This window comes from Phyllobates terribilis, unplaced genomic scaffold (assembly GCF_046119375.1).
Source record: "Phyllobates terribilis strain yellow unplaced genomic scaffold, ASM4611937v1 Scaffold_13__5_contigs__length_258822181, whole genome shotgun sequence".
Lineage (NCBI taxonomy): Eukaryota > Metazoa > Chordata > Amphibia > Anura > Dendrobatidae > Phyllobates > Phyllobates terribilis.
Genome location: NW_027362773.1, coordinates 221695776 through 221721218, shown reverse-complemented (window position 1 = coordinate 221721218; position 25443 = coordinate 221695776). Strand labels below are relative to the sequence as shown.

At 44.0% G+C, this 25443-nt stretch overlaps 1 protein-coding gene across 1 annotated transcript in view; it reads left to right on the top strand.

Moving 5' to 3' along the window:
* Window positions 1-11332, top strand: part of LOC141174401 (phospholipase A2, minor isoenzyme-like) — a 41598-nt gene extending 30266 nt beyond the window's left edge. Inside the window, exons 3-4 of the mRNA XM_073659314.1 lie at window positions 5969-6096; window positions 11153-11332. Coding sequence (XP_073515415.1) covers window positions 5969-6096; window positions 11153-11271 — 247 coding nt within the window. The 3' untranslated portion in view covers window positions 11272-11332. The remainder of the gene's footprint in view (window positions 1-5968; window positions 6097-11152) is intronic.
* Window positions 11333-25443: the final 14111 nt, after the last annotated feature.

The window sequence follows — 25443 nt, the reverse complement described above, 5'->3', positions numbered from 1 at the left end:
TCTTCACAATGATCTTTTACCTAAGGAGATCATGCTCATTAAATACTTCTGTACAATTAAATAAGGTCTAAGTAAGTCTATATGTCCATGTGCTCAATGGGAAGTAGAAGTCTAATTTTATATAAGAAAATTTCAAGCTTCTTTTTTAAAGACGCTATACAGGTTGGGCCATTTATATGGATACACCTAAATTAAATGGGAATGGTTGGTGATATCATCTTCCTGTTTGTGGCACATTAGTATATGAGAGGGGGAAAACTTTTCCAGATGGGTGGTGATCATGGCGGTCATTTTGAAGTTGGCCATTTTGGATCCAACTTTATTTTTTTCAATGGGAAGAGGGTCATGTGACACATCAAACTTATTGAGAATTTCATAAGAAAAACAATGATGTGCTTGGTTTTAACGTAACTTTATTCTTTCACGAGTTTTTTACAAGTTTATGACCACTTGTAAAATGTGTTCAAACTGTTGTCCATTGTGTTGGATTGTCAATGCAACCCTCTTCTCCCACTCTTGACACACTGATAGCAACACCGCAGGAGAAATGCTAGCACAGGCTTCCAGTATCCATTGTTTCAGATGCTTCACATCTCGTGTCTTCACAACATAGACAATTGCCTTCAGATGACCCCAAAGATAAAAGTCTAAGGGGGTCATATCGGGAGACCTTGGTGGCCATTCAACTGGCCCACAATGACCAATCCACTTTCCTGGAAACTGTTCATGTAGGAATGCTCGGACCTGACACCCATAATGTGGTGGTGCACCATCTTGTTGGAAAAACTCAAGGAACATGCCATCTTCAGTGCATAAAGAGGGCAACACATCATCATGTAGCAATTTCAGATATCCAGTGGCATTGAGGTTTCCATTGATGAACAATGGCCCCACTATCTTTGTACCCCATATACCACACCATACCATCAAGATACGAGATGTGCAGCATCGGAAACAACGGATACTGGAAGCCTGTGCTAGCATTTCTTCTGCAGTGTTGCTATCTGTGTGTCAAGAGTGGGAGAAGAGGGTTACATTGACAATCCAACACAATGGGCAACACTTTGAACACATTTTATAAGTAGTCATAAACTTGTAAAAAACTCATGAAAGAATAAAGTTACGTTAAAACCAAGCACACCATTGTTTTCTTATGAAATTCTCAATAGGTTTGATGTGTCACATGACCCTCTTCCCATTGAAAAAAATAAAGTTGGATCCAAAATGGCCAACTTCAAAATGGCCGCCATGGTCACCACCCATCTGGAAAAGTTTTCCCCCTCCCATATATTAATGTGCCACAAACAGGAAGTTGATATCACCAACCATTCCCATTTAATTTAGATGTATACATATAAATGGCCCACTCTGTATATAGTAATAAGAAGAATAAAAAAGACATTGTCAACAAGGGCATAATGATCTTGGTAACAGAGGGTGTGACCGCAACCTGGCCAGTGGGGTCTGGAGGCCCACCAGTGCTAATGCTGCTTTCAGCTGAATGTGCAACCTCAAATGCATATTGAACTGAAATATATTGCGGTGCAGGCAACCATCGTCTCACTGCATTGCAATTTTTTTTAAGGTGTTGAAGAAGATGATGGTGGACATTATAATGGGATGGGCGCATTACTATGGATGGAGGCCAGGAAGAGGGACATTATTATTGGATGGAGGCCAGGATGGAGGATAGTATCATAGGATGGAGGCCAGGATGGAGGATATTATATAATAGGACGTGGGCCAGGGTGGTGGACATTATTACAGGAAGGGGCCAGAACAGGGGAAAATATTACAGGAAAAGGCTATTATTACAGGATGGGCCCAAGGATGGAGGACATTATTACAGGAAGGGGCCATTATTACAGGTAGTTAAAGGAAAGACAGCACAGGCAATGAATTGAAAGAGGGGGCACATGCCTCTAAGGACTTGATCGAACAGCCAATAATAGTCAAAAAATATAGAGCGAGGTAACACATCTAGTGAAATGAACCTTTTATTCACCCATGCTAGCATGGATGAATAAAAGGTTCATTTCAATGGATATGCTGTCTCAATCTCCATATTTTTGGCCATTATTACAGGATGGACCCCAGGATGGAGGACATTATTACAGGAAGGGGCCAAGAAGGATTATATTATTACAGGATGGGGGCCAGGACAGAGGACATTATTATTGTTATCCAAATTTTGCATCCGTACCCATAGAAATCTAATTACGTCCCTGATTATCAACCTTTTTAAAGAATACATTTAACATAAAAAAAACAGATTAAAACGAAAAAGGTAATTTTCAGAAGATACATAATTTATTTGCATTGCCACAATATAATCCCCTGTGTTACTGAGGTGTTATTTTAGAAATGTATTATCAAAGAGATGAAAAGGGGACGAAAATCCAGTGGCAAGTGTAGTTTGAGCCATTAGGGTTGCAGATACTGGTTACTGTGTTAGGTTCTGTTCTCATCTACTTTGGATCCTCCGTTCATAGACTTCATCAGAGATATGGCAGAAAATGCTGAACAAAATAATGCCGCATGCTGTGCTATTTTGTCCAGAAAATGCAGAACCCAATTTCAGAAATCTGGGTAGATGGGATCTGCTGGGCACCGGTCTTGTAGCCGTCAGCCTTTAGGGCAGTGATTTTCAACCTTTTTTGAGCTGCGGCACACTTTTTATACTTAGAAAATCCTGGGGCACACCACCAACCAAAGTAGCACAAAATGACACTAAAACAGTCATATTATACATATAGTTAATAATATAGATTCTAAATTTATTTTACTCACTCAGTGTGAAACCTGGGCCTGTTTCGATAAACACAAAAGGGATATCCTTGCAGGAATGGTGGAAAGACACACACGAAGCTCTTCCTCAATAGTTCTCAGTTTCTCCCTGTTTTTAGTTTTTATCGCAGTCAAGCTTGAGAAGCCCAGCTCACATAGATATGTGGTTGAAAATGGGAGCAATGTCAAAATAGCTTTGTTGGCCAGAATGGGGAACTCCTTGGCAACAGATAACCAAAAACTGTCCAAAGGAAGATCAGCAAACTTTAGCTTTAAACCGCGATCTTGCTTCAGTTCAACGAGTTCCTCTTGCTCCTTTAAAATCAGTCCTTTCCAGCAACGGATAATGATCTGTATGGGTCCCTAACCCAGTCAAGGCATTCTGTGAAGGCTGAAGAGAAATAGAACGATAACTTCTCCTCAAGAGTTTTCAAATGTCTGCCAATCGCTTCGCACATTGCAGCAGTATTGTCATCATGCAGTTTCTCGGTGAGTGGGAACATCTGAAGGTTGCCACCCTGCACATGTTGTTGCCAGAGCTGCACCTTTAAACGGAATCCGTTCATTTTATCAGTGCTTGTAAGCAGGTTTTCATTTCGACCTTGCATCTGTGTGTTTAGTTCATTCAGATATTGAAATATATCAGCCAGGTATGCCAGCTTTGCACACCACTCATCACTTGCAAGCAGCTTTGAATAATCGGACCTCTCGTTTGTAAGAAATATTTTAAGTTCCTCTCGCAACTCATACACACGGGCCAGGACTTTGCCGCGTGACAGCCACCTGACCTCCGTGTGGAGCAATAAGATTTTATGTTCCGCTCCCATTTCTGTACACAAAGACGCAAATAAGCGACATCTCAAAGGTCGCGTCTTCACAAAGTTCACTATGCGCACAACATCATCCAACACAGGAGCTAGATCTGCTGGTAAGGTCTTTGCAATGAGGGCCTCACGGTGCAAGAAACAGTGGGTAGCAAGAACATATGGGTTTCTTTCTTTAACCCTACTTACAAAGCCTTTGATGCGCCCGACCATGGCTGCGGCTCCATCAGTGCAGACACCTGTGCAGTTTTCCCATGTAAGTCCACTTTTATCAAGATATTCCGATGTGACTTGGAATATTGCCTCTCCTGTTGATTTTTCTGTCAGTGCCTTGCAAAATAGGAAGTTTTCTCTAATGGCTTCACCATCCACAAAACGCACATTGGCCAACAACTGACAATGTCCACTGATATCCGTCGACTCATCAAGTTGCAAGGCAAATTTCTTACTGATGCGCACCTTTTCCAAAACAACTGTTTCAATGTCCGCAGACAAGTCATCAATCCGTCTGGTAATTGTGTTATCAGAGAGAGGCACTTTAGCTATCTCTTTAGCTGCTTCAGGGCCAAGCATCTCATTTACAATAGCTTTACAAGCTGGTAGTATTAATGTTTCTGCCACAGTGTGGGACTTTTTTGATTTAGCTATGAGTTCAGCAACAAGGTAGCTAGCTTTGAGGGCTCTCTCATTTACCTTTGTGCTTTTTCTCAAAAAAGTTGCCCCTTTCTCATTGTTTGTACGTAAGCGTACAAAATACTCCATCGGTTTATTTTGAACGGAAGGGTGTTTCGTTTGGAGATGGCGTTTAAGTTTGCTTGGCACCATAGCGCTATTGGAAAGCTTCTCACCACACACCAAGCACAGTGGTGTTGGTGCTGTCGAATCCCCAGTGGAAGTAAATCCAAATGAAAGATAGCTTTCACTCTATTGCCTTGAGCTCACCGTCTTGTCTTTTTTCTTTTGTCGAACTCTCATACTAGGGCCTTCATTTGGGTTAGAATTGTGTCCAGGGTCCTGTTCGGCATTTGCCTTTTCCATTCTCAAATACTTCTCCATCACTGCTGAGATAGTGTGCGCAGTCACACACTAAAATAGAAGAGTATTACATTATCTGCCACACTTAAAGGACCTCTGCTAGGCATATTTCATTCCTGAGGGCTTAAAAAGCAGCTCTCGTGGTGACAAGAAGCTGATTTAAACCCCCCAAGAGTGAACTTCGCGAGAGCTGTATGTGTGTGATAATAACTTATATTACTATGGTCTGCATTTCCTGCTTGAATTGACACTATTGACGTAGCACTCAGCTTTCTCTATAAGTAGAATAGAGCCGGCTGCCAAGTGCTACGCCACTAGAGTCAATTCAAGCAGGACATGCCTGCTGAAGAACGGTACTAATATCATTTATTATTCCATACATACAACTCTCACGGAGTTCACTCTTGGGGGTTTTAAATCAGCTTCTTACCACCACAAGAGCTACTTTTTTAGCCCTCAAGAGTGAAATATGCCTGGCAGAGGTCCTTTCAATAAATTATTTATTTTAAAAAAGTGAAATAAAAAAGGATAACCCCCTCATATATTCAATCCCATGTAACCTCATAAATACAGTCCCACGTATATGAGCACATGATTATCAGCATCATATACTGTGGTGATGTGCACTGTACAGCGCCACAGTATATGGTGCTGATTATTATGTGGCTCATATACTGCAATATAAAGGGGTACAATGAGAAGTACTATGGCCATGAGGCCAGAGTACAAGTGCCAGCTCATATACTCAGCATATGAGCTGGTACTTGTAGTACTCCAGCCTCATGACTATAGTATTTCTCATTTTACATTTCTCATTGTTATATGCAGTATACTGCTGGAGTACTAAAAGTACCAGCTCATATGCTGAGTATTCTGCCAACAGTTCATATACTCAGGCAAAAGCTCATATAGTCAGCATTATTGGCGGGCATTACCTTGGCGGCGGGCAAATGCGAGAGTCTCTCCGCTCTTAGGATGACGCGCCGGCCTCGGTGACGTCATTAAGTCGCGCGAGGTTCAAAGCTTGCGCATGTGTTATTGTACACGTCTCCTACATTGTAAGAAGGCGTGACTGCGCATCGAGCGCATTGCCGGGAAACAAAACACAGGGGGCACCATAGTTTGGGGAACTTTCCTCGTGGCACACTAGTGTGCCGCGGAACACTGGTTGAAAATCACTGCTTTAGGGGTTTAGCACATACATTTTCTTTCTTATAATGGAAATAACAAAATAAAGGTGCACACTGGAGTTCCTGTTAGTGATTTAGAAGGAATCTGCCAAGGAACTTGCCATGCTGACTTGTGCTTGTTCTTTCACACAGATGCTGTCAGATTCATGATGACTGCTATTCACAATACAAGTCAATTCTAAACTGTAATATAATATTTGACAACCCTTACACTGAGTTTTATGCCTACAGCTGTAGTGACAACACTGTGACCTGTAAAAGTAAGTATAATACTCCTTACGCAGAAAAATGTTCCGATTGTTAAGGGGGCATCAATTGCAGATATAAAAGTAGGGTGGGGCGTTATTTTGTAGCTCTGTCTTCCCTGGCAAATTCACATGCAATGTTACAGTAAACTTGTTAATAATTTGGTTACATTAGAATAAAAATAAGGGAGTAACAAGTAATTGTGGGATACTATAGAAAATGTATGAAAGGATCCAAGCCCATCATGATAAGCTTCAACAGTAAAGAGAGTTTTCAATTTTTTGGTTTTCCCTTATTCACTGGTATAAAGCACATAGGGATGTCACAGAATAGGAATAACGGATCCAGTTGGATAAACACGTAGGTGGGCTGCGCTGCTGAAGTAAATCAATTCTTCAGAGATGATGATGATGATGATGAAAAGGCTTTTTATTAACAACGTGTTTCAACGCCGTACCGGCGTTTTTTTTAAGTACAGAAACCAAATGTGTACAGCATGAGAATGGATGGGTTTTTAAAGGCCCAAAATGGATGCCAGTTACATAGGGAACACCCACAGAAACACTTAAACCAATGGGAAAATTAGGAAGGGGAAGGACGTTCAACTTGCAATTTCAAATAAATTAAAGTTGGGGGAAAAAAAAAAAAAAGGACCATCCTTAATACTGATAAAATGTAAACAGTTGAATGATTGCAATGTGGGAGAAGAACCCAGGACAGGGCAGTGAATAGAAGCCAGTGAGTGAATATTTAACAGGTGAGCCACCCAGGCAAATGTGGGCAAAAGGACAAAGGAAAGAGGTGAAATGCACATTTTCATCCCCCTTTTTAACTCTTCTTTTTTTTTTTATAGTTTTCATCCATTAGTCTCACTACGTCTTCCGCGGCACTTTCTGGACCCTATTCAATGGCTCATATTGAGTTCAAATCCGGTTTCTCCTGCACTCCAAACTGCAGTCTTTACAATCTTTTTTGTCCTTTTTATTCATTTATAAGTATAGTTCCCTTTTCTGCATCACCTTTCCCCCATCCACCTAGATGGCTCCTCTGTTAAATGTTGCCCTTCTGATGTCCATACACTGCCAAATCCCAGCTTCTAATCACATTTCTCCTACACTCCAATTGATTTTCATCAACAATTTCTTTTATTTATGTGGTGCCATTTATATGTGCATCTCCCCTATTTCCTTTGTCCCCTTTCCCACATTTACCTGGGTGGCTCCCCTGTTAAATATTCACTCACTGGCTTCTATCCACTGCCCCTTCCTGGGTTCTTATCCCACATTGCTATCATTCAACTGTTCACATTTTATCAGTATTAAGGATTTTTTTTTCCCCCAATTTTAATTTATTTGAAATTGCAAGATGAACGTCCCCCCCTTCCTAATTTTCCCATTGGTTTAAGTGTTCCTGTCGGTGTTCCCTATGTAACTGGCATCCATTTTGGCCCTTTAAAAACCCATCCATTCTCATGCTGTACACATTTGTTTTGGTTTGTTTTTTTACTTGAAAAAGACGCCAGTACGGTGTTGAAACGCGTTGTTGATAAAAAGCCTTTTCATCATCATCATCATCATCATCATCATCTCTGAAGAATTGGTTCACTTCAGCAGCGCAGCCCACCTACGTGTTTATGCAACTGGATCCAATATCTCCTGGAGGATTTATCTTCCAGCCACGGGGCAGCAGCAGCTGGTTTTCTTCATGCCTTCATAGGGGTTGTGCCTGTCACAACTCCATCAGGTGAGTGTAACCAGCACTCTCCTACTCTCCCCCCATAGGGTATCACCCTATTGTGCGCTCTGTTCCCCACATTTAGATCTACACAGTATAGGAATAAAGCACACAGTGATGTCACACTACAAGTGTGTATGTGCAGTGATGCTCAGTACGAAGATAATAGTGATAATGTTACGATAGTGATATAACATGCACATTGAAGTTATGTGGTCTAAGGGGTTTCTCTTTAAGGAGAGCGCAAGGCGATGTAAGGAGACTTATAAGCCATGCAATGCTCTTCAGGAAATTCAAATATGCAAATAGCATCTTTTCGGATTGCTATTTCCAATAGGTGGCGCTAAACTTCCTATTCTCGTCCTTTCTGAAGTAGCTATTTGCACATTGCAGCTATAACAAAGAAATAATGTGCATAGTGATGTTACAGAGCAGTAATAATTAATGAACACTGTGATAATAAAGCACCAGAATAAGGGAATACAAAAAAGGTCATCATATATATCAGAACATCAAAGTATAGGGAAAATCTAGAATTATGTCACATTCTTGTATAATGCGCATATGATGTTGAAGAATAGGAATAATGCAGTGATGTCACAACACAGAAATTGCAAAAACGTATGCCATAGACAAGTAATAATGCACACAGTAAAATATGCTGAAACTAATTGGAACAGCAATACTACCAGAAACTGCAAGGGCATCTGCAGCAAAAAATCCACACTATATCATACAGAATTTGGTGACAAAAAGACAAATAAAATCTGCCAAAAATGGAGTTAGTTGCAAATTTTAAGCTCTTTTTAAGCTCGATGATCAAATATGCTGCAAATCTGCAATAAATCATCATTGTAGATTGGCAAACTGTAGACATTCCACATCCCAGGTCAATGTCCATAGTGATTCCACCCAGATTTCTTCTGCACAGTATGGATGAGATCTTGTAAAATAAAATCCCCACTGCTTCTACTGTAATATGAAGGAAAATACAGATGGAGAATCCACATAATAGCACCCTGTGTGAACATACCATACCTTTTAATAGGGTTGTTCCCTTTCAGAAAACTTTGCCATAATCTAGTTATGAAAAAACAAAGTGAGTACTACTTACCCTCCCGGGGCCAGCGTCAACTCTCTGCCGCTGCCACATTATCTGTTGTCTGGCTGTAATGATGATATCATGTCATCAGCACTGCAGCCAATCATTTACTTTAATGATTCCGCCCATGAAGACACCACAAGCCACTAAATTCTATGATTGGCTACAGCGCTGTCTATGTGACGTTACCTTTACAATCAGTGTATGGTTTAAAGTTTTCTTAATGGGGACATCCTTTTACACTTAAAGGGTTTGTCCAGTCTTAAGCTACAAATTTGCAGTCGCTTTGCAGACACAGAGTGCTGTGAGGGTTATGCGATGCCAGGAGTGGGCAGTCATGTGACTGTGAGTATACCATATGCATACTCTCGGCCACATTCCAACTAGACTATTTCCGGCCTCGCTCAATACACTTGCATTGAGCAAGGCCACCCCATCTAGTTGGAATGTGGCCGGGCGTATGCATATGTAAGACATATGTAAGACAATGAACATGGAAGAGCGCAGCATGAAAAGCACATAGTGGTTTAGTGGGGATATTCCAATAAAGGTGGGGGGATTAGCCTCTCACCTGAAAGGGTTGTGCACCCCTGCACAACCTCGGTAACGGGCGTCTCTGTGCACTCATGCTGTGTTGCTCCGGGACCGCTCCTGTGCTGTGCTTCCTGGTCTGGTCACATGGGCCCAAGATGCGGTCACGGGATACCACCTCACAGGATGTGACGTCACTTCAGGTCCTGATGCCTGGAGATACTCTCTAGGGCCCCAAGCTGCTCCAGCCACAATCCCTCAAGGGGAATATCAATGTTTTTTGGAAAAATATTTGTGGTCCATTTAAAGGAGCGCTATGGCTAGAAAGCACACTGTGATAGATTGGTGGTGAACAAACCTTTTATTAAACCGCTACGCGTTTCGGCAGCGGACCGCTACCTTCCTCAGGTGGATTTCTCCTTTAATTGACCACAAATATTTTTCCAAAAAAAGGGCGTTTGCCTATGGCATACTGCTGGTCACATGACCACCCACTCCTGACACTGAAGAACCCTCACATTGGTGCATGATATTAGGATTCACAAGTCTGTAGTTACATAGAATGACTGCAGAATTGTAGTTTAAGACCGGACAACCCCTTTAAATCAGAACTTCTATATCTATTGTCGCCACTGGCTGCATCTAGCTGCCATACCATACACAGTCACATAGGTCTGGTCAGGTGCTGGAACGTCAGAGCCCATTGATTCTGCAGATTTGTTGATTGCATATTGATGAATTATGCCAAAGAAAACTTAGCTATTAATGAGTATGGTCAAATATGGTGTGAATGGAGATTAAGGGCAGAGCAGTGAACACACAGTCCCTGCAGTTTCATACTACAAAAGCTATAGGCACTCTGAGAAAAGTTGCTCCGTTCTTGCCTAAAGATAATGCTGCATAATCCAAAATTCTATGGTTTTTTTCCTTACATTATCCCTAATAAATAAGATAGTCATACAGAGGTATAGTACAACACCATCAGAGTTGTATTACATCTAAAATGTTGTAGTGTGGGGAAACATAATTCGGTCATATACATGACCTCTAGTTCAGCAAAAGTGTTTGGTATCTCCAGTATGTTAGCCCTTACAAATCTAAAGGGTTTTTTCCCCATGAAAAAAATCATTTTAATCAAAATATCTTGGAATAATAATAATTTCCAAAATTGAATGTGTTAAATAAAATGTTCCTGTGCTGAGATAATCTTATAAATGTGCCCCTGCTGTGTACTATGTAATGTCTGTGTCTGACCGTACAGGAACATGGTCTGATCATACCACATCTCCTGGGAATTTCAACTTAAAAATTAACTTAAGTCTATATATACACCAAATAAAATTCAGGAGTAATTAAGTAAATAATGGAAGAAATATGGTGAAGTACATAGTTGCCAATATTTTTGGTGATAATATAATCTATGCCCCCCCACCCTCCAGGAACATCCATATCCAACATCCATACCAGTAATTCCATGGTTCCAACTTTTGGGAAGAGTTTATATAATCCCCATCCCTTTTTGCCCAGGAGTTTTGGGAAATACCAGTACAGCTGGCAATTATGGACGTATCATGCTTCACTATCATCTATTTATTGGGGGACGAATGAATATAGGACGTTATACTTGGCACACTTACTGTAGATAATGTATGCATGTTAATAATTTGATGAAGCTTGTTCATTGTATTTTCCATGCTTTATAGGTAATAATAACCCCTGTGAGATGCACATATGTGAATGTGACAAACAAGCCGCTCTCTGCTTTTCTAAAGCCTCCTATAACGAGGCATACAAGAACCTAGATAAGGACAAGAACTGTTAAGGATGGGACAAACTGCAACAGCTACATTTATATGAAATAAAGATAAATGTTGTTTCATGTGGTTCTGCTTTATTTAATTAAAAATTGCGCTTTGGTTTATTTTTTGCATTGAAAAGAAATATTTTGATTAGATCCATCCAACAAGGAGCAGCTCAGAAGGTGATTCTAGGGTATTTTTTCTTACTCCATCCCTGTCTAATTGACACTGACTGGTTGTAGCGGTCATGGGTCGCACACTTTAGGTGTTGGGTGCTCAGCAGGATGGATAAGTTTGGGCACAATGGAGTAAAAGAAGAAACAGCTGAAGAGGGGTAGTGGAGTTGGAAAATGACAATTAGTGAAACAGCGCTGTAACAATGGCAACTAGTGTAGTAGAGTGGTATTAGTGCTGGATTGCTGCTGCAGGAAAGTGTCTTGTATGAAATAGCATTGTAGTAGTGCTGGCAAAGTAGTTGCAGTGCCAGAACAGCGATGTTAAAGCATTGTAACAGAGCTGATTTGCTGATGAAGCAGAGCTGTCGTGATTTTGAAATAACAATAAAGCAGAGTAGAAGCAATACTGGTATGCAATATTATTAAGAGATATGACACCAAATACCTTAACCCCTTCATCTCAAAGCCTGCGTTTACCTTCCTGACCAGGCCAAATTTTACTCTTGGCCAGTGACATTTTATGAGGCAACAACTCTGGAATGCTTCAAAGTATCCCAGGAATTTGAAAATTGTTTTACATTACACATTGTACTTTACGGTAGTGGTAAATTTAGGTTGATATGTTTTGCATTTATTTGTGAAAATATCGGAATTTTGGCAAAAGTTAAGAAAATTTCACAATTTTCAAATTTTAGTTTTTATGACCTAAAAGCAGATAGCTATATCACGCAAAATAGTTAATAAATAATATTCACCATGTTTTGTTTACATCAGCAGCATTTATCATTTTTAAAACATAATTTTTTTCTTAAGAAGTTAAACGGGTTAAAAGTTTATCAACAATTTTCCATTTCTCCAACAAAACTAATTTTTGTGTGGACCACATCACATTTGAAGTAATTTTGATAGGTTTTTATGTCAGAAAATACCCAAAAGAGACATTAATTTAAAAAGTGCACCCCTCAAAATGCTCAAAAAACACATTCAATAAATTTATTAACCCTTTAGGTGCTTCACAGAAATTAAATCAATATGGAAGAAAAAAAAGAAAATTGTACTTTTTCCCACAAAATTGTTGCTATAGCCCCAAATAAAGCAGTTTTCACAAGGGTAACAGGTGAAAATAGACCATACAATTTGTTGTGCGATTTCTCCACAGTATGCATATACTCATATGTGGTGGAAAACTACTGTTTGGGTGCACAGTAGAGCTCGGAATGGAAGGAGAACCAATTGACTTTTGCAGTGCAAAATTGAATGGAATAGATACTGAATTGCATGTCGCATTTGCAGAACCCCTCATATAACTAAACAATGGAAGACCCCCATAATGGAAGCAACACCACTCAAGGACCTTATGTAGATCTGTGGTGAGCACCTTAAACCCACAACCTTAAACCCACAACGGCTAAACTGAATTTTATAACGATGAGCTGTGAAAATGAAAAAATACATTTTTCCCCTCAAAAATGTTGCTTCACCCCCAAATTTTTCATTTTCACATGGGTAGCAGAAGAAAATGGACTATACGATTTGTTGTGCAATTTTTCTTGAGCACACCGATATCCCATGTATGTGGTGGAAAACTACTGTTGGGGCGCACAACAGAGCTCAGAAGGGAAGGAGTGCCAATTGACTTTTGAATATAAAATTAACTGGAATAGATAGCGGACGCCATGTTGCGTTTGCAGACCCCCTCATGTGCCTAAACAGTTTAAAACTCAAACAGTTGACTCAAATTTGGAAATGATAACCCTCAAGGAACTTATTTATAGTGTTGAGCCACACCCGTAGTGTTCTGTTCGGTTCGTCGAACACCGGGATGTTCGTGGAACTGTTCGTCGAACATCTTAGAACACCGTCGAACACCGTTAAAACCAATGGCAGGCAAACAAAAGTTTAGTGATCCCACTGGACCATGAACCGGAGAGTGCCTGGAGGGGCGTAACTAAGTATCTACCCGATCCGACCAAGGTCGCATGACGGCATACGACGCCTGTGCACCAGGGAGGAATCGAGCAGAGGGACCAGGTGCTACACCAGGTCAGACCCCGGACACGGCTGTTGACCCACACTGGGGAATACAGGAAAAGGCAGGCTAAAGCACAGGCTGGGTAGGGTCCAGTACAGACTAGGAGACGGGTTCAGAGCCGCAGATGCGGTAATCAAGCAGAGTAAAGCGAAACCGCAGGTGCGGTGGACAAGGCTGAGCAGAGCGAAGCCGCAGGTGCGGTGTAAAAGGCTGAGCAGAGCGAAACCGCAGGTGCAGTGGACAAGGCTGAGCAGAGCGAAACTGCAGGTGTGGTGGACAAGGATGAGCAGAGTGAAACCGCAAGTGCGGTGGACAGGGCTGAGCAGAGCGAAACCGCAAGTGCGGTGGACAGGGCTGAGCAGAGCAAAACCGCAAGTGTGGTGGACAGGGCTGAGCAGAGCGAAACCGCAAGTGCGGTGGACAGGGCTGAGCAGAGCGAAACCGCAAGTACGGTGGACAGGGCTGAGATTGGCGAACAGTTCTAGTCGAACACCGCTCATCTCTACTTATTTAGAGGTGTGGTGAGCCTCTTAAACCCACAGGAGCATCACAGAGTTTTATAACGTTGAGCCATGAAAATGAAAAGATACATTTTTATCTAAAAAAATGCTACTTCAGCACCAAATTTTCCAATTTCACAAGGGTAACATAAGACAATGGACTGGGCAATTTAATGTTAAATTTCTTCTAAGCACAACACCCCATATGTGGCGTTAAATTACTGTTTGGACACATAGCAAGGCTCAGACGGGATGGAGCGCCAACTGAATTCGGGAGCGCAATTTTGGTTGAAATAGATTTTGGATGCCATGTCATATTTGAAGAGTCTCTACCAAGAGACATAACAAAACAGTAGAAAATCCCACATGTGACCCCATTTTGGAATCTATTCCTCTTGAGAAATTCATCTAGAGGTGTAGTGAGAATTTTTAAGCCTCAAATCTTGCTTTATGGGACAGGCAGAAGTTGTGCTTGAGTTTTCAAAAGCATCTAACAACTAGAGGGGTTAATGCAGCCACAGAAGACTGGGAGTGGCTAGCACAGCTCCTGGGGGATGCTGGGAAAGTTGTTATTGTCTAGGAGCTGCAGGAAGAAGCAGTTGTGTGCTCAGAGTCTCATGGAAAACTAAGGCAAGTTAAGCTATCAAGACCAGATTGTTAAGAAAAGCTGTTGCTGGAATCAGAAATGCAGTACTGACAGGAGTCAAATCTGTTGCATCAAAATAAGAGAGTGAGAGAATCACCACAGAGGTCTATTTCCCTCACCAAACCCCCATTCACCCCAGTGCAGGATAAAGGTACATAGAGATATTCTATGTAAACACTGTGCATCTGTGAAGAGACTTTCATAATTGTACTGGAAGTATTGTACAGAGAGTAATGATTCTGTTTGATGAAGATAACTCTGAATAAACCCCTGTGATTGATTTCAACTGGAAACTGTGTCATAGCTGTGTGTGCCTGGAGGCTGTTATACCTCAAGTCTGTGGAAGCTCTGATTAATGGTCACCCTGAGTGAAATGCCCACAAGATTTCAAAGAAATTGTGTTTATTTGTATTGCCTCTATATACCTTGTGGTGTGCATGCAAAATTTGGTCTCCAAGTTTTTAATTTTCAAAAGGAATATTAGGAGAAAAGGAACAGTGTAAATTGTTATGCCATCCCTCTTCAGTACACTAATACCACATATGTGGTGAAAATGTGTTGGTTTGAGGGTACAATGTCACATTGGCGGAGCCTCTGAGGGGCCAAAACAGCAGAAGCAGCATTACAATGCTTTATACCTGTCAGTGCTGCACTGACAGAAGCCTCTTAAGCCATGATTTCAGCATGGTTTAACATGCTTGCCATACCTGGCAGACCTGGGGGTCATCATGATGACGATCGGCCTTCACAATGACGTCACGGAGGCACCAATCACATGAGGTTGGGAGGTGTTGCGATCGCGGAATTTATGGAGTTAAATAGTCTGTGGCGGTGCGGCCACTGCTCCTGCGTGTGAGAGCCAGAGCTCAACTATTACATAAGCCGAGCTCCCGGCAGCCGTCATGCAGGCACGGCTCCTGTGCTGCACACAATCGCCATGACGTTCCTATACATCATCAGTCAGGAACCCCTATCTGAACAAGAAATAAAGGTATGTCAAATGTCATGAAGAGGTTAAAGTGAACCTGACACCTGATACATACTACCTATTCCATTGGCAGTAAGGGTATGAACACAGCCAGGTAGGTTTGTCTCTGAAACACAGCTGAGATAACATAGCCAGTGCCTGATACAAGCTACTCCTGGATCGGGTAGTATGCATGAATATAGCCATAGAAAACTGGTTAGTAGAGGAGAGATAAAGGCTATAGTCCTGTGCTATCTTCACTCTAATCATATAGTAGGGCTATACTAGGTGTATTAAAGAAAAAGATTCCCCTCCTTTTAAAGCTACTGTCAATGGGCCTATTAGTCAGTTGCCAAATTCTAACACACATCTACATGCTACATCGCTCCCCCTTTCTGGCCAATCATGTCTCCTCTTCTTAAGCTCACCGATAACATCATCCACTTGGGTCATTTAATACCCTCTCCCACAGACGATTTTCCATTTTTTCATTTTCTTTCTTTCCTCCTCTTATTCCAAGAGCCATAACTTTTTTTATTTTTCATAGCCGTATGAAAGCTTTTTTTTTGTGGGACGAGTTGTACTATGGAATGACACCATTAATTTTTTCATTTGTTTTACTGGAAAGCAGGAAAAAAATTCCACATGCATTGAAATTGCAAATAAACTGCAATTTCACAATTTTTGGGGGTTCTTTTTATTTACCATGTTCACTATACAGGAAAACTGACCTGAGAGTACGATTCTCAAGGTCAGTTCAAGTACGCAGATACCAAACATGTATAGTTTTTTTTAATTTATTTAAGCATTGAAAAAAAAAATCGGAAATTTGTAAAAAAAAAAGAAAAACAAAAAAAAATATGCCTGCGTGTGTTAAATACCGCTGTCATAAAATGACACCTCTGCACCACCCGCAGCAGTTAAAGGAACATGATCGGTAATTAAAAAAGCCAACATCTGCCAGGAAAAATGCAGGTTTGGCGTATGAGCAAGCATCAATATCAGGGAGCATATGACGTACATATACAAGTGCTTCTCACTAAATTAGAATATCATCAAAAAGTTAATTTATTTCAGTTCTTCAATGCAAAAAGTGAAACTCATATATTATATAGAGTCATTACAAACAGAGTGATCTATTTCAAGTGTTTATTTCTGTTAATGTTGATGATTATGGCTGACAGCCAATGAAAACACAAAATTCATTATCTCAGTAAATTAGAATAATGAACAAAAAACACCTGCAAAGGCTTCCTAAGCATTTAAAAAGGTCCCTTAGTCTGTTTCAGTAGGCTCCACAATCATGGGGAAGACTGCTGACTTAACAGATGTCCAGAAGGCAGTCATTGACACACTCCACAAGGAGGGTAAGCCACAAAAGGTCATTGCTAAAGAAGCTGGCTGTTCACAGAGTGCTGTATACAAGTATATTAATGGAAAGTTGAGTGGAAGGAAAAAGTGTGGTAGAAAAAGGTGCACAGGCAACCAGGATAACCACAACATTGAAAGGATTGTTGAAGGCCATTCAAAAATTTGTGGGAGATTCACAAGGAGTGGACTGCTGCTGGAGTCATTGCTTCTAGAGCCACCACACACAGACGTATCCAGGACATGGGCTACAAGTGTTGCATTCCTTGCGTCAAGCCACTCATGACCAATAGACAATGCCAGAAGCGTCTTACCTTGGCCAAGGAGAAAAAGACCTGGACGGTTGCTCAGTGGTCCAAGGTGTTGTTTTCAGATGAAAGTAAATTTTGCATTTCATTTGGAAATCCAGGTCCCAGAGTCTGGAGGAAGAGTGGAGAGGCCACAATCCAAGCTGCTTGAGGTCTAGTGTGAAGTTTCCACAATCAGTCATGTTTTGGGGAGCCATGTCATCTGCTGGTGTAGGTCCACTGTGTTTTATCAAGACCAAAGTCAGCGCAGCCATCTACCAGGAAATTTTAGAGGACTTCATGTTTCCCTCTGCCGACAAGCTTTTTGGAGATGGAAATGTCATTCTCGCAGGACTTGGCACCTGTGCACACTGCCAAAAGTACCAATACCTGGTTTAAAACAACTTTATCACTGTGTTCTTGGGGTTGTACTCATCCTTCTTCCTCCAAGCATGGCGAGTGGAGTACCAGAAAGTTCTATTTTGGTCTCATCTGACCACATAACCTTCTCCCATTATCCAGATGGTAATTGGCGAACTTGAAATGGGCTACATTTCTGTTTTTTTTCAGTCAAGATGGGGTGCAGAGTGTACTTTAATGAGACAAAAAAATGAACTTTTTAGAATTTACCAAATGGCTGCAATGAAACAAAGAGTGAAAAATTTAAAGGGGTCTGAATACTTTCCGTGCCCACTGTGTGTGTACATACAGTATATATATACAGTATAAATATATATATATAATATAATGGGCCAAGTGTTCCTCTGTCTGTAGCCTCTAGACTGCGCATGTGCGACGCGCAGTCTGGCTCCAGACAGAAGAATGCTTGGAGCCGTTACAGGTAAGAGGAGTGAATGCACCGGAGATCGCGGCATGCGTAGACACTGAACACATACCGAGATCTCCGGCGCTATACTTACATTACTTACCTGACCGGGAGCAGCGCTGCTGCGGTGCCTTTCTTCTGGCTGGAGACCGGGGGCGGAGTGAATGTGTCGGAATCACCGCGTGTGCATAGCGCTATCCGGTGCCATTTTACTGAAAACACATTTACAGTGTGTCTTCAGCAAAATGGCGCTGGACAACGAGGTGCTACAGCGCCGCACTCCTCCCCCGGCCTCCGGCAGAAGAGGACGCAGGAGCGCTGGAGCACAGGGAAGAAAGGTGAGTATAAGTGTTTATTTTTTTTGTATGTGTGCAGAGGATACCATGCATACTAGGATTAGGGGGATGAGGGGTACCATGTATACCAGGATTAGGGGATGAGGGGTAACATGCATACCAGGATTGGTGGGTTGGGGGGTACCATGCATGCCAGGATTGGGGGATGAGGGGTACCATGCATGCCAGGATTGGGGGATGAGGGGGCCACGCATACCAGGATTGGGAGATGAGGGGTACCATTCATACCAGGATTGGGGGATGAGGGGTACCATGCATACCAGGATTGGGGGATGAGGGGTACCATGCATACCAGGATAGGGGGATGAGGGGTACCATGCATACCAGGATTGGGGGATGAGGGGTACCATGCATTCCAGGATTGGGGGATGAAGGGTACCATGCATACCAGGATTGGTGGGTGAGGGGACCATGCATACCAGGATTGGGGGATGAGGGGACCATGCATACCAGGATTGGAGGTGAGAGGACCATGCATACCAGGATTTAGGGATGAGGGGGCAACGTATACCAGGATTGGGGGATGAGGGGTACCGTACATACCAGGATTGGGGTATGAGGGGGACCATGCATACCAGGATTGGGGGTGAGGGGACCACACATACCAGGATTGGGGGTGAGGGGTGCCATGCATAGCTGTATTGGGGAAGAGGGGACCATGCATACCAGGATTGGGGGTGAGTACACCACGCATAACAGGATTGGGGGATGAGAGGTACCATGCTACCAGGATTGGGGAGTGAGGGGGCCCCTCATATCAGGATTGGGGGATGAGGGGGCCACAAATACCAGGATTGGGGGATGAGGGGGGCCATGCATACCAGGATTGGGGGTGAGGGGACCACACATACCAGGATTGGGGGGTGAGGGGTGCCATGCATAGCTGTATTGGGGATGAGGGGACCATGCATGCCAGGATTTGGGGTGAGTGCACCATGCATACCAGGATTGGGGGATGAGGGCTACCATGCTACCCGGATTGGGTGGTGAGGGGACCACTCATACCAGGATTGGGGGATGAGGGGGCCACAAATACCAGGATTGGGGGATGAGGGAGCCACACATTCCAGGATTGGGGGTGAGAGGACCATGCATACCAGGAATGGGGGATGAGGAGACCATGCATACCAGGATTGGGGGGTGAGAGGACCATGCATACCAGGATTGAGGGATGAGGGGACCATGCATACCAGGAATGGGGGATGAGGGGACCATGCATACCAGGATTGAGGGATGAGGGGTACCATGCATACCAGGATTGGGGGATGAGGGGGCCACGCATACCAGGATTGAGGGATGAGGGGTACCATACATACCAGGATTGGGGGATGAGGGGTGCCATGCATACCAGGATTGGGGGATGAGGGGTACCATGCATACCAGGATTTGGGGATGAGGGGTACCATGCATACCAGGATTGGGGGATGAGGAGTGCCATGCATACCAGGATTGGGGATGAGGGGTGCCATGCATACCAGGATTGGGGGAAGAGGGGTGCCATGCATACCAGGATTGAGGGGTGAGGGGTACCATGCATACCAGGATTGAGGGGTGAGGGGTACCATGCATACCAGGATTGGGATCTGGGGGGGCCATTCATACCAGGATTCGGATGAGAGGCCATGCATACCAAAATAGGGATGAGGGGTACCATGTATACCAGGATAGGTATAAGGGGTACCATGCATACCAGGATGAGGGATGAGGGAGCCATGCATACCAGGACGAGGGGCACCATGCATGCCAGGATTGGGGATGAGGGGTGCCATGCATACCAGGATTGGGGGATGAGGGGACCATGAATACCAGGATTGAGGGATGAGGGGTACCATGCATACCGGGATTGGGGATGAGGGGGCCACGCATACCCGGATTGGGGAATGAGGGGTACCATACATACCAGGATTGGGGGATGAGGGGTACCATGCATACCAGGATTGGGAGATGAGGGGTGCCATGAATACCAGGATTGGGGGAAGAGGGGTACCATGCATACCAGGATTGTGAGATGAGGGGTACCATGCATACCAGGATTGGGGGATGAGGAGTGCCATGCATACCAGGATTGGGGATGAGGGGTGCCATGCATACCAGGATTGGGGGAAGAGGGGTGCCATGCATACCAGGATTGAGGGGTGAGGGGTACCATGCATACCAGGATTGAGGGGTGAGGGGTACCATGCATACCAGGATTGGGATCTGGGGGGGCCATTCATACCAGGATTCGGATGAGAGGCCATGCATACCAAAATAGGGATGAGGGGTACCATGTATACCAGGATAGGTATAAGGGGTACCATGCATACCAGGATGAGGGATGAGGGAGCCATGCATACCAGGACGAGGGGCACCATGCATGCCAGGATTGGGGATGAGGGGTGCCATGCATACCAGGATTGGGGGATGAGGGGACCATGAATACCAGGATTGAGGGATGAGGGGTACCATGCATACCGGGATTGGGGATGAGGGGGCCACGCATACCCGGATTGGGGAATGAGGGGTACCATACATACCAGGATTGGGGGATGAGGGGTACCATGCATACCAGGATTGGGAGATGAGGGGTGCCATGAATACCAGGATTGGGGGAAGAGGGGTACCATGCATACCAGGATTGTGAGATGAGGGGTACCATGCATACCAGGATTGGGGGATGAGGAATGCCATGCATACCAGGATTGGGGATAAGGGGTGCCATGCATACCAGGATTGGGGGAAGAGGAATGCCATGCATACCAGGATTGAGGGGTGAGGGGGCCACTCATACCAGGATTGGGGGATGAGGGGGCCACAAATACCAGGATTGGGGGATGAGGGAGCCACACATTCCAGGATTGGGGGGTGAGAGGACCATGCATACCAGGATTGAGGGATGAGGGGACCATGCATACCAGGAATGGGGGATGAGGGGACCATGCATACCAGGATTGAGGGATGAGGGGTACCATGCATACCAGGATTGGGGGATGAGGGGACCACGCATACCAGGATTGAGGTATGAGGGGTACCATACATACCAGGATTGGGGGATGAGGGGTGCCATGCATACCAGGATTGGGGGATGAGGGGTACCATGCATACCAGGATTTGGGGATGAGGGGTACCATGCATACCAGGATTGGGGGATGAGGAGTGCCATGCATACCAGGATTGGGGATGAGGGGTGCCATGTATACCAGGATTGGGGGAAGAGGGGTGCCATGCATACCAGGATTGAGGGGTGAGGAGTACCATGCATACCAGAATTGAGGGGTGAGGGGTACCATGCATACCAGGATTGGGATCTGGGGGGGCCATTCATACCAGGATTCGGATGAGAGGCCATGCATACCAAAATAGGGATGAGGGGTACCATGTATACCAGGATAGGGATAAGGGGTACCATGCATATCAGGATGAGGGATGAGGGAGCCACGCATACCAGGACGAGGGGCACCATGCATGCCAGGATTGGGGATGAGGGGTGCCATGCATACCAGGATTGGGGGATGAGGGGACCATGAATACCAGGATTGAGGGATGAGGGGTACCATGCATACCAGGATTGGGGATGAGGGGACCACGCATACCAGGATTGGGGGATGAGGGGTACCATACATACCAGGATTGGGGGATGAGGGGTACCATGCATACCAGGATTGGGAGATGAGTTGTGCCATGCATACCAGGATTGGGGGATGAGGGGTACCATGCATACCAGGATTGTGGGTTGAGGGGTACCATGCATACCAGGATTGGGGGATAAGGAGTGCCATGCATACCAGGATTGGGGATAAGGGGTGCCATGCATACCAGGATTGGGGGAAGAGGGGTGCCATGCATACCAGGATTGAGGGGTACCATGCATACCAGGATTGAGGGGTGAGGGGTACCATGCATACCAGGATTGGGGGATGAGGGGTACCATGCATAGCAGGATTGTGGGATGAGGGGTACCATGCATACCAGGATAGTGGTCTGGGGGGGACATGCATACCAGGATTCGGTTGAGAGGCCGTGCATACCAATATAGGGATGAGGGGTACCATGTATACCAGGATAGGGATGAGGGGTACCATGCATACCAGGATGAGGGATGAGGAAACCATGCATACCCGGATGAGGGGCGCCATGGATGCCAGGATTGGGGATGAGGGGTGCCAAGCATGCCAGAATTGGGGATGAGGGGTGCCATTCATACAGGATTGGGGGTGAGGGGTGCCATGCATAGCAGGATTGGAGGAAAGAGGTGCCATGCATACCAGGATTGGAGGTGAGGGGTGCCATGAATACCAGGATAGGGATGAGGCGTGCCACGCATACCAGGATTGGAGGTGAGGGGTGCCATGCAAGCCAGGATTAGTGGTGGGAGGTGCCACGCATACCAAGATTTTGGGTGAGGGGTGCCATGCATACCAGGATTGGAGGTGAGGTGTTTCATGCATACCAGGATAGGGATGAGGAGTGCCATGCAAACCAAGATTGGGGGTGAGGGGTGCCATGCGTACCAGGATTCAGGATGAGGGGTGCCCTGCGTACCAGGATTGAGGGTGAGGGATGCCATGCTTACCAGGATTGAGGGTGAGGGGTGCCTTGTGTACCAGGATTGGGGGTGAGGGGTGCCATGCATACCAGGATAGGGATGAGGGCAGTACATAACAGGATGGGGGAACAGGATTGGGGAGCACAAACACCAGGAAGGGGGCAACACAAATACCAGGATGGGAGACCATATACCAATAAAAATTCTCGCCACTCGGGCATAGAACGGGCTCAATAGCTAGTACATCTATATCAGGGCTAGGCAGTCAGGCAATGTATGTGGCAGACAGCAGTGTATAATACAGTAACTATCATACGTCACAATGCTAATAGGGTCACTCCAAATCACATATAGAAACACACATACCTCCTTATAGGCAACATTAAGGAGTATACTGGGGTATGGACACAAATGAAAGTTTAAAATTCATATATTTTATTAAGTCATAATTAAAACCATCATCACAACAATTAAAAATTAAGCCGGAAACCAATCTCTATCAGCACACAGGATTATACAAATGGGTCTCAGGTCCAGGCTGCGTATACAGATTTAAATTAATGAGGAAAACATTTTTTTTTAATAAATTTAGTCTCCAAGCAGATCTAAGGTGTCCATTGCCATAAAGTGACAGTGCCAACAGCCAAAACAGAGGCCCAAATTATATACTCTCTAAAGTGACCGTGCTAGCAGCGACAATGTATCGTTCGATTAATGCCTAAATAGTCAAAAGTAATTACATTGATAAGGTTCAGCAATGAATTTATACTCTCAAAATAGATCTAAAGTGTCCATTGCTATAAAGTGACAGTGCCAACAGCCTAGATAAAGGTCTGGATTATATTTTCTAAAGTGACAGTGCTAGTATTGCATATTGCCCGGTCAGTATAAATGTCCTGGCAAAGTCATAGATAATGAATGAATGAATGGACATAGGCTCACATCAATATCAGTAACTAGTGGACATCAAACATCACACAAATGATGGAGTGGACTACTTACAGCCAAACAACATGAGAAGAGGTAACCCACGATTCCTGGTGCTGCACCCCGACGACGCCGTTTCGCCACGCTTCTTCCAAGGGGCGTTAACTATTCCAAATAAGCCTGCCCCTTAAGTAGTACCCGTATCCAATCAGATGGCATTATTATTGCGTCGCTAGGTATTCTGGGCACATGAGCGCCGTCCGGCAGCCATAATTGCAAACCGAAGACTTCCGCTTCAGGCGCTTGGAACGCAAGCGTGGAACGCTTCACCCTCCCAGGTGCACCAAAGCGGAAGTCAGCAGGCCCCGTCAGCTGCGCATGCGCACCTACCAAGCAAGGCATATTATATGCAATATCTGACAGCGGGGAGCTAACAGAACGGAGACACTGCAGTGGTAGTGAGAGAGTCATAGTAGAGAAAAAGGAAAGAAAGGAAAAAGAACATATTAAGTATAACTGCATATAAAAAAGATAAGAGAAAGAAACAAGTAACGTATAAAATAAAAATAATACATCAAATGGGGAAAGAAAAAGAGGAATGTAAATGGAAGGATGAAAAGGGAAAAAGAAAAACCCTAGAAAAATAATAGTAAGGGGCAGACAATCATGTATACACACAAAAAGTGGACACAGAGAACAATTGGAAATAAAGTCCAAAATAAATACAATCACTCATGCAGGGGAAAATGTTTAAAAGGAAAGACTCACAAAGGGTCCCTTTAGCGTTAGGCCCCTAATCACCACCCTTTCTGCACTTAGAACCCTATCCTGTCACCCCACTCAAAGTCATCCTAACACAATTAGAAACAGAGGGTTATATATTAGGGGTGAGGGGGGGATTAATCAAGAACCTATTATATCCTAAGATCCGACAACCTATATTAATTTATACAGTATACATATGTCACATTTGTTCCCTGTCAGGGTAGTACACTGGGTACTAATTGTACACTGGGTAGTATAACCACATATCAAGGGTCATGTTGAGTGCAAAAAATTGTTTAACGGCCCAGGTCGTCTTCCTCTTTCCCCTTCCTTGCAATCCGATGTTAATGGGTGAAGTATTCATCCAATGTATAGTCATCTTCAATCCAAGTTCATCGACTCTCCCTACCAAGCGCTCCCAGATGTATTGTACCACTAAAGAGCAGAATATAAAATACACACAGTAAATATACATAATTAAAAGAAAATTAAAAACATACACTTGAGTCAGGAGATTACCTTTACAAGTTTATCACAGGAAGGACGCGAACCCCAGGTTTTCATTTAGGCCTTGCGGGGATATAGTACCCAACCTGTAAATCCACTTGCTTTCCACTTGGGCCAAAATCCTCCACAAGTCACCTCCCCTAGGGCCCAGGGTGACCTGATTAATAGCCTTAATCACTAATTCCTCTATTTTACAGCAATGGTGTTCTTTAAAATGTCTGGGTAGTGTTTTCAGCATTTTAATATCATTAACCGCTATAGCCTTCTCAATATCTCTGACATGTTCACGTACACGTACCTTCAATTCCCTCGT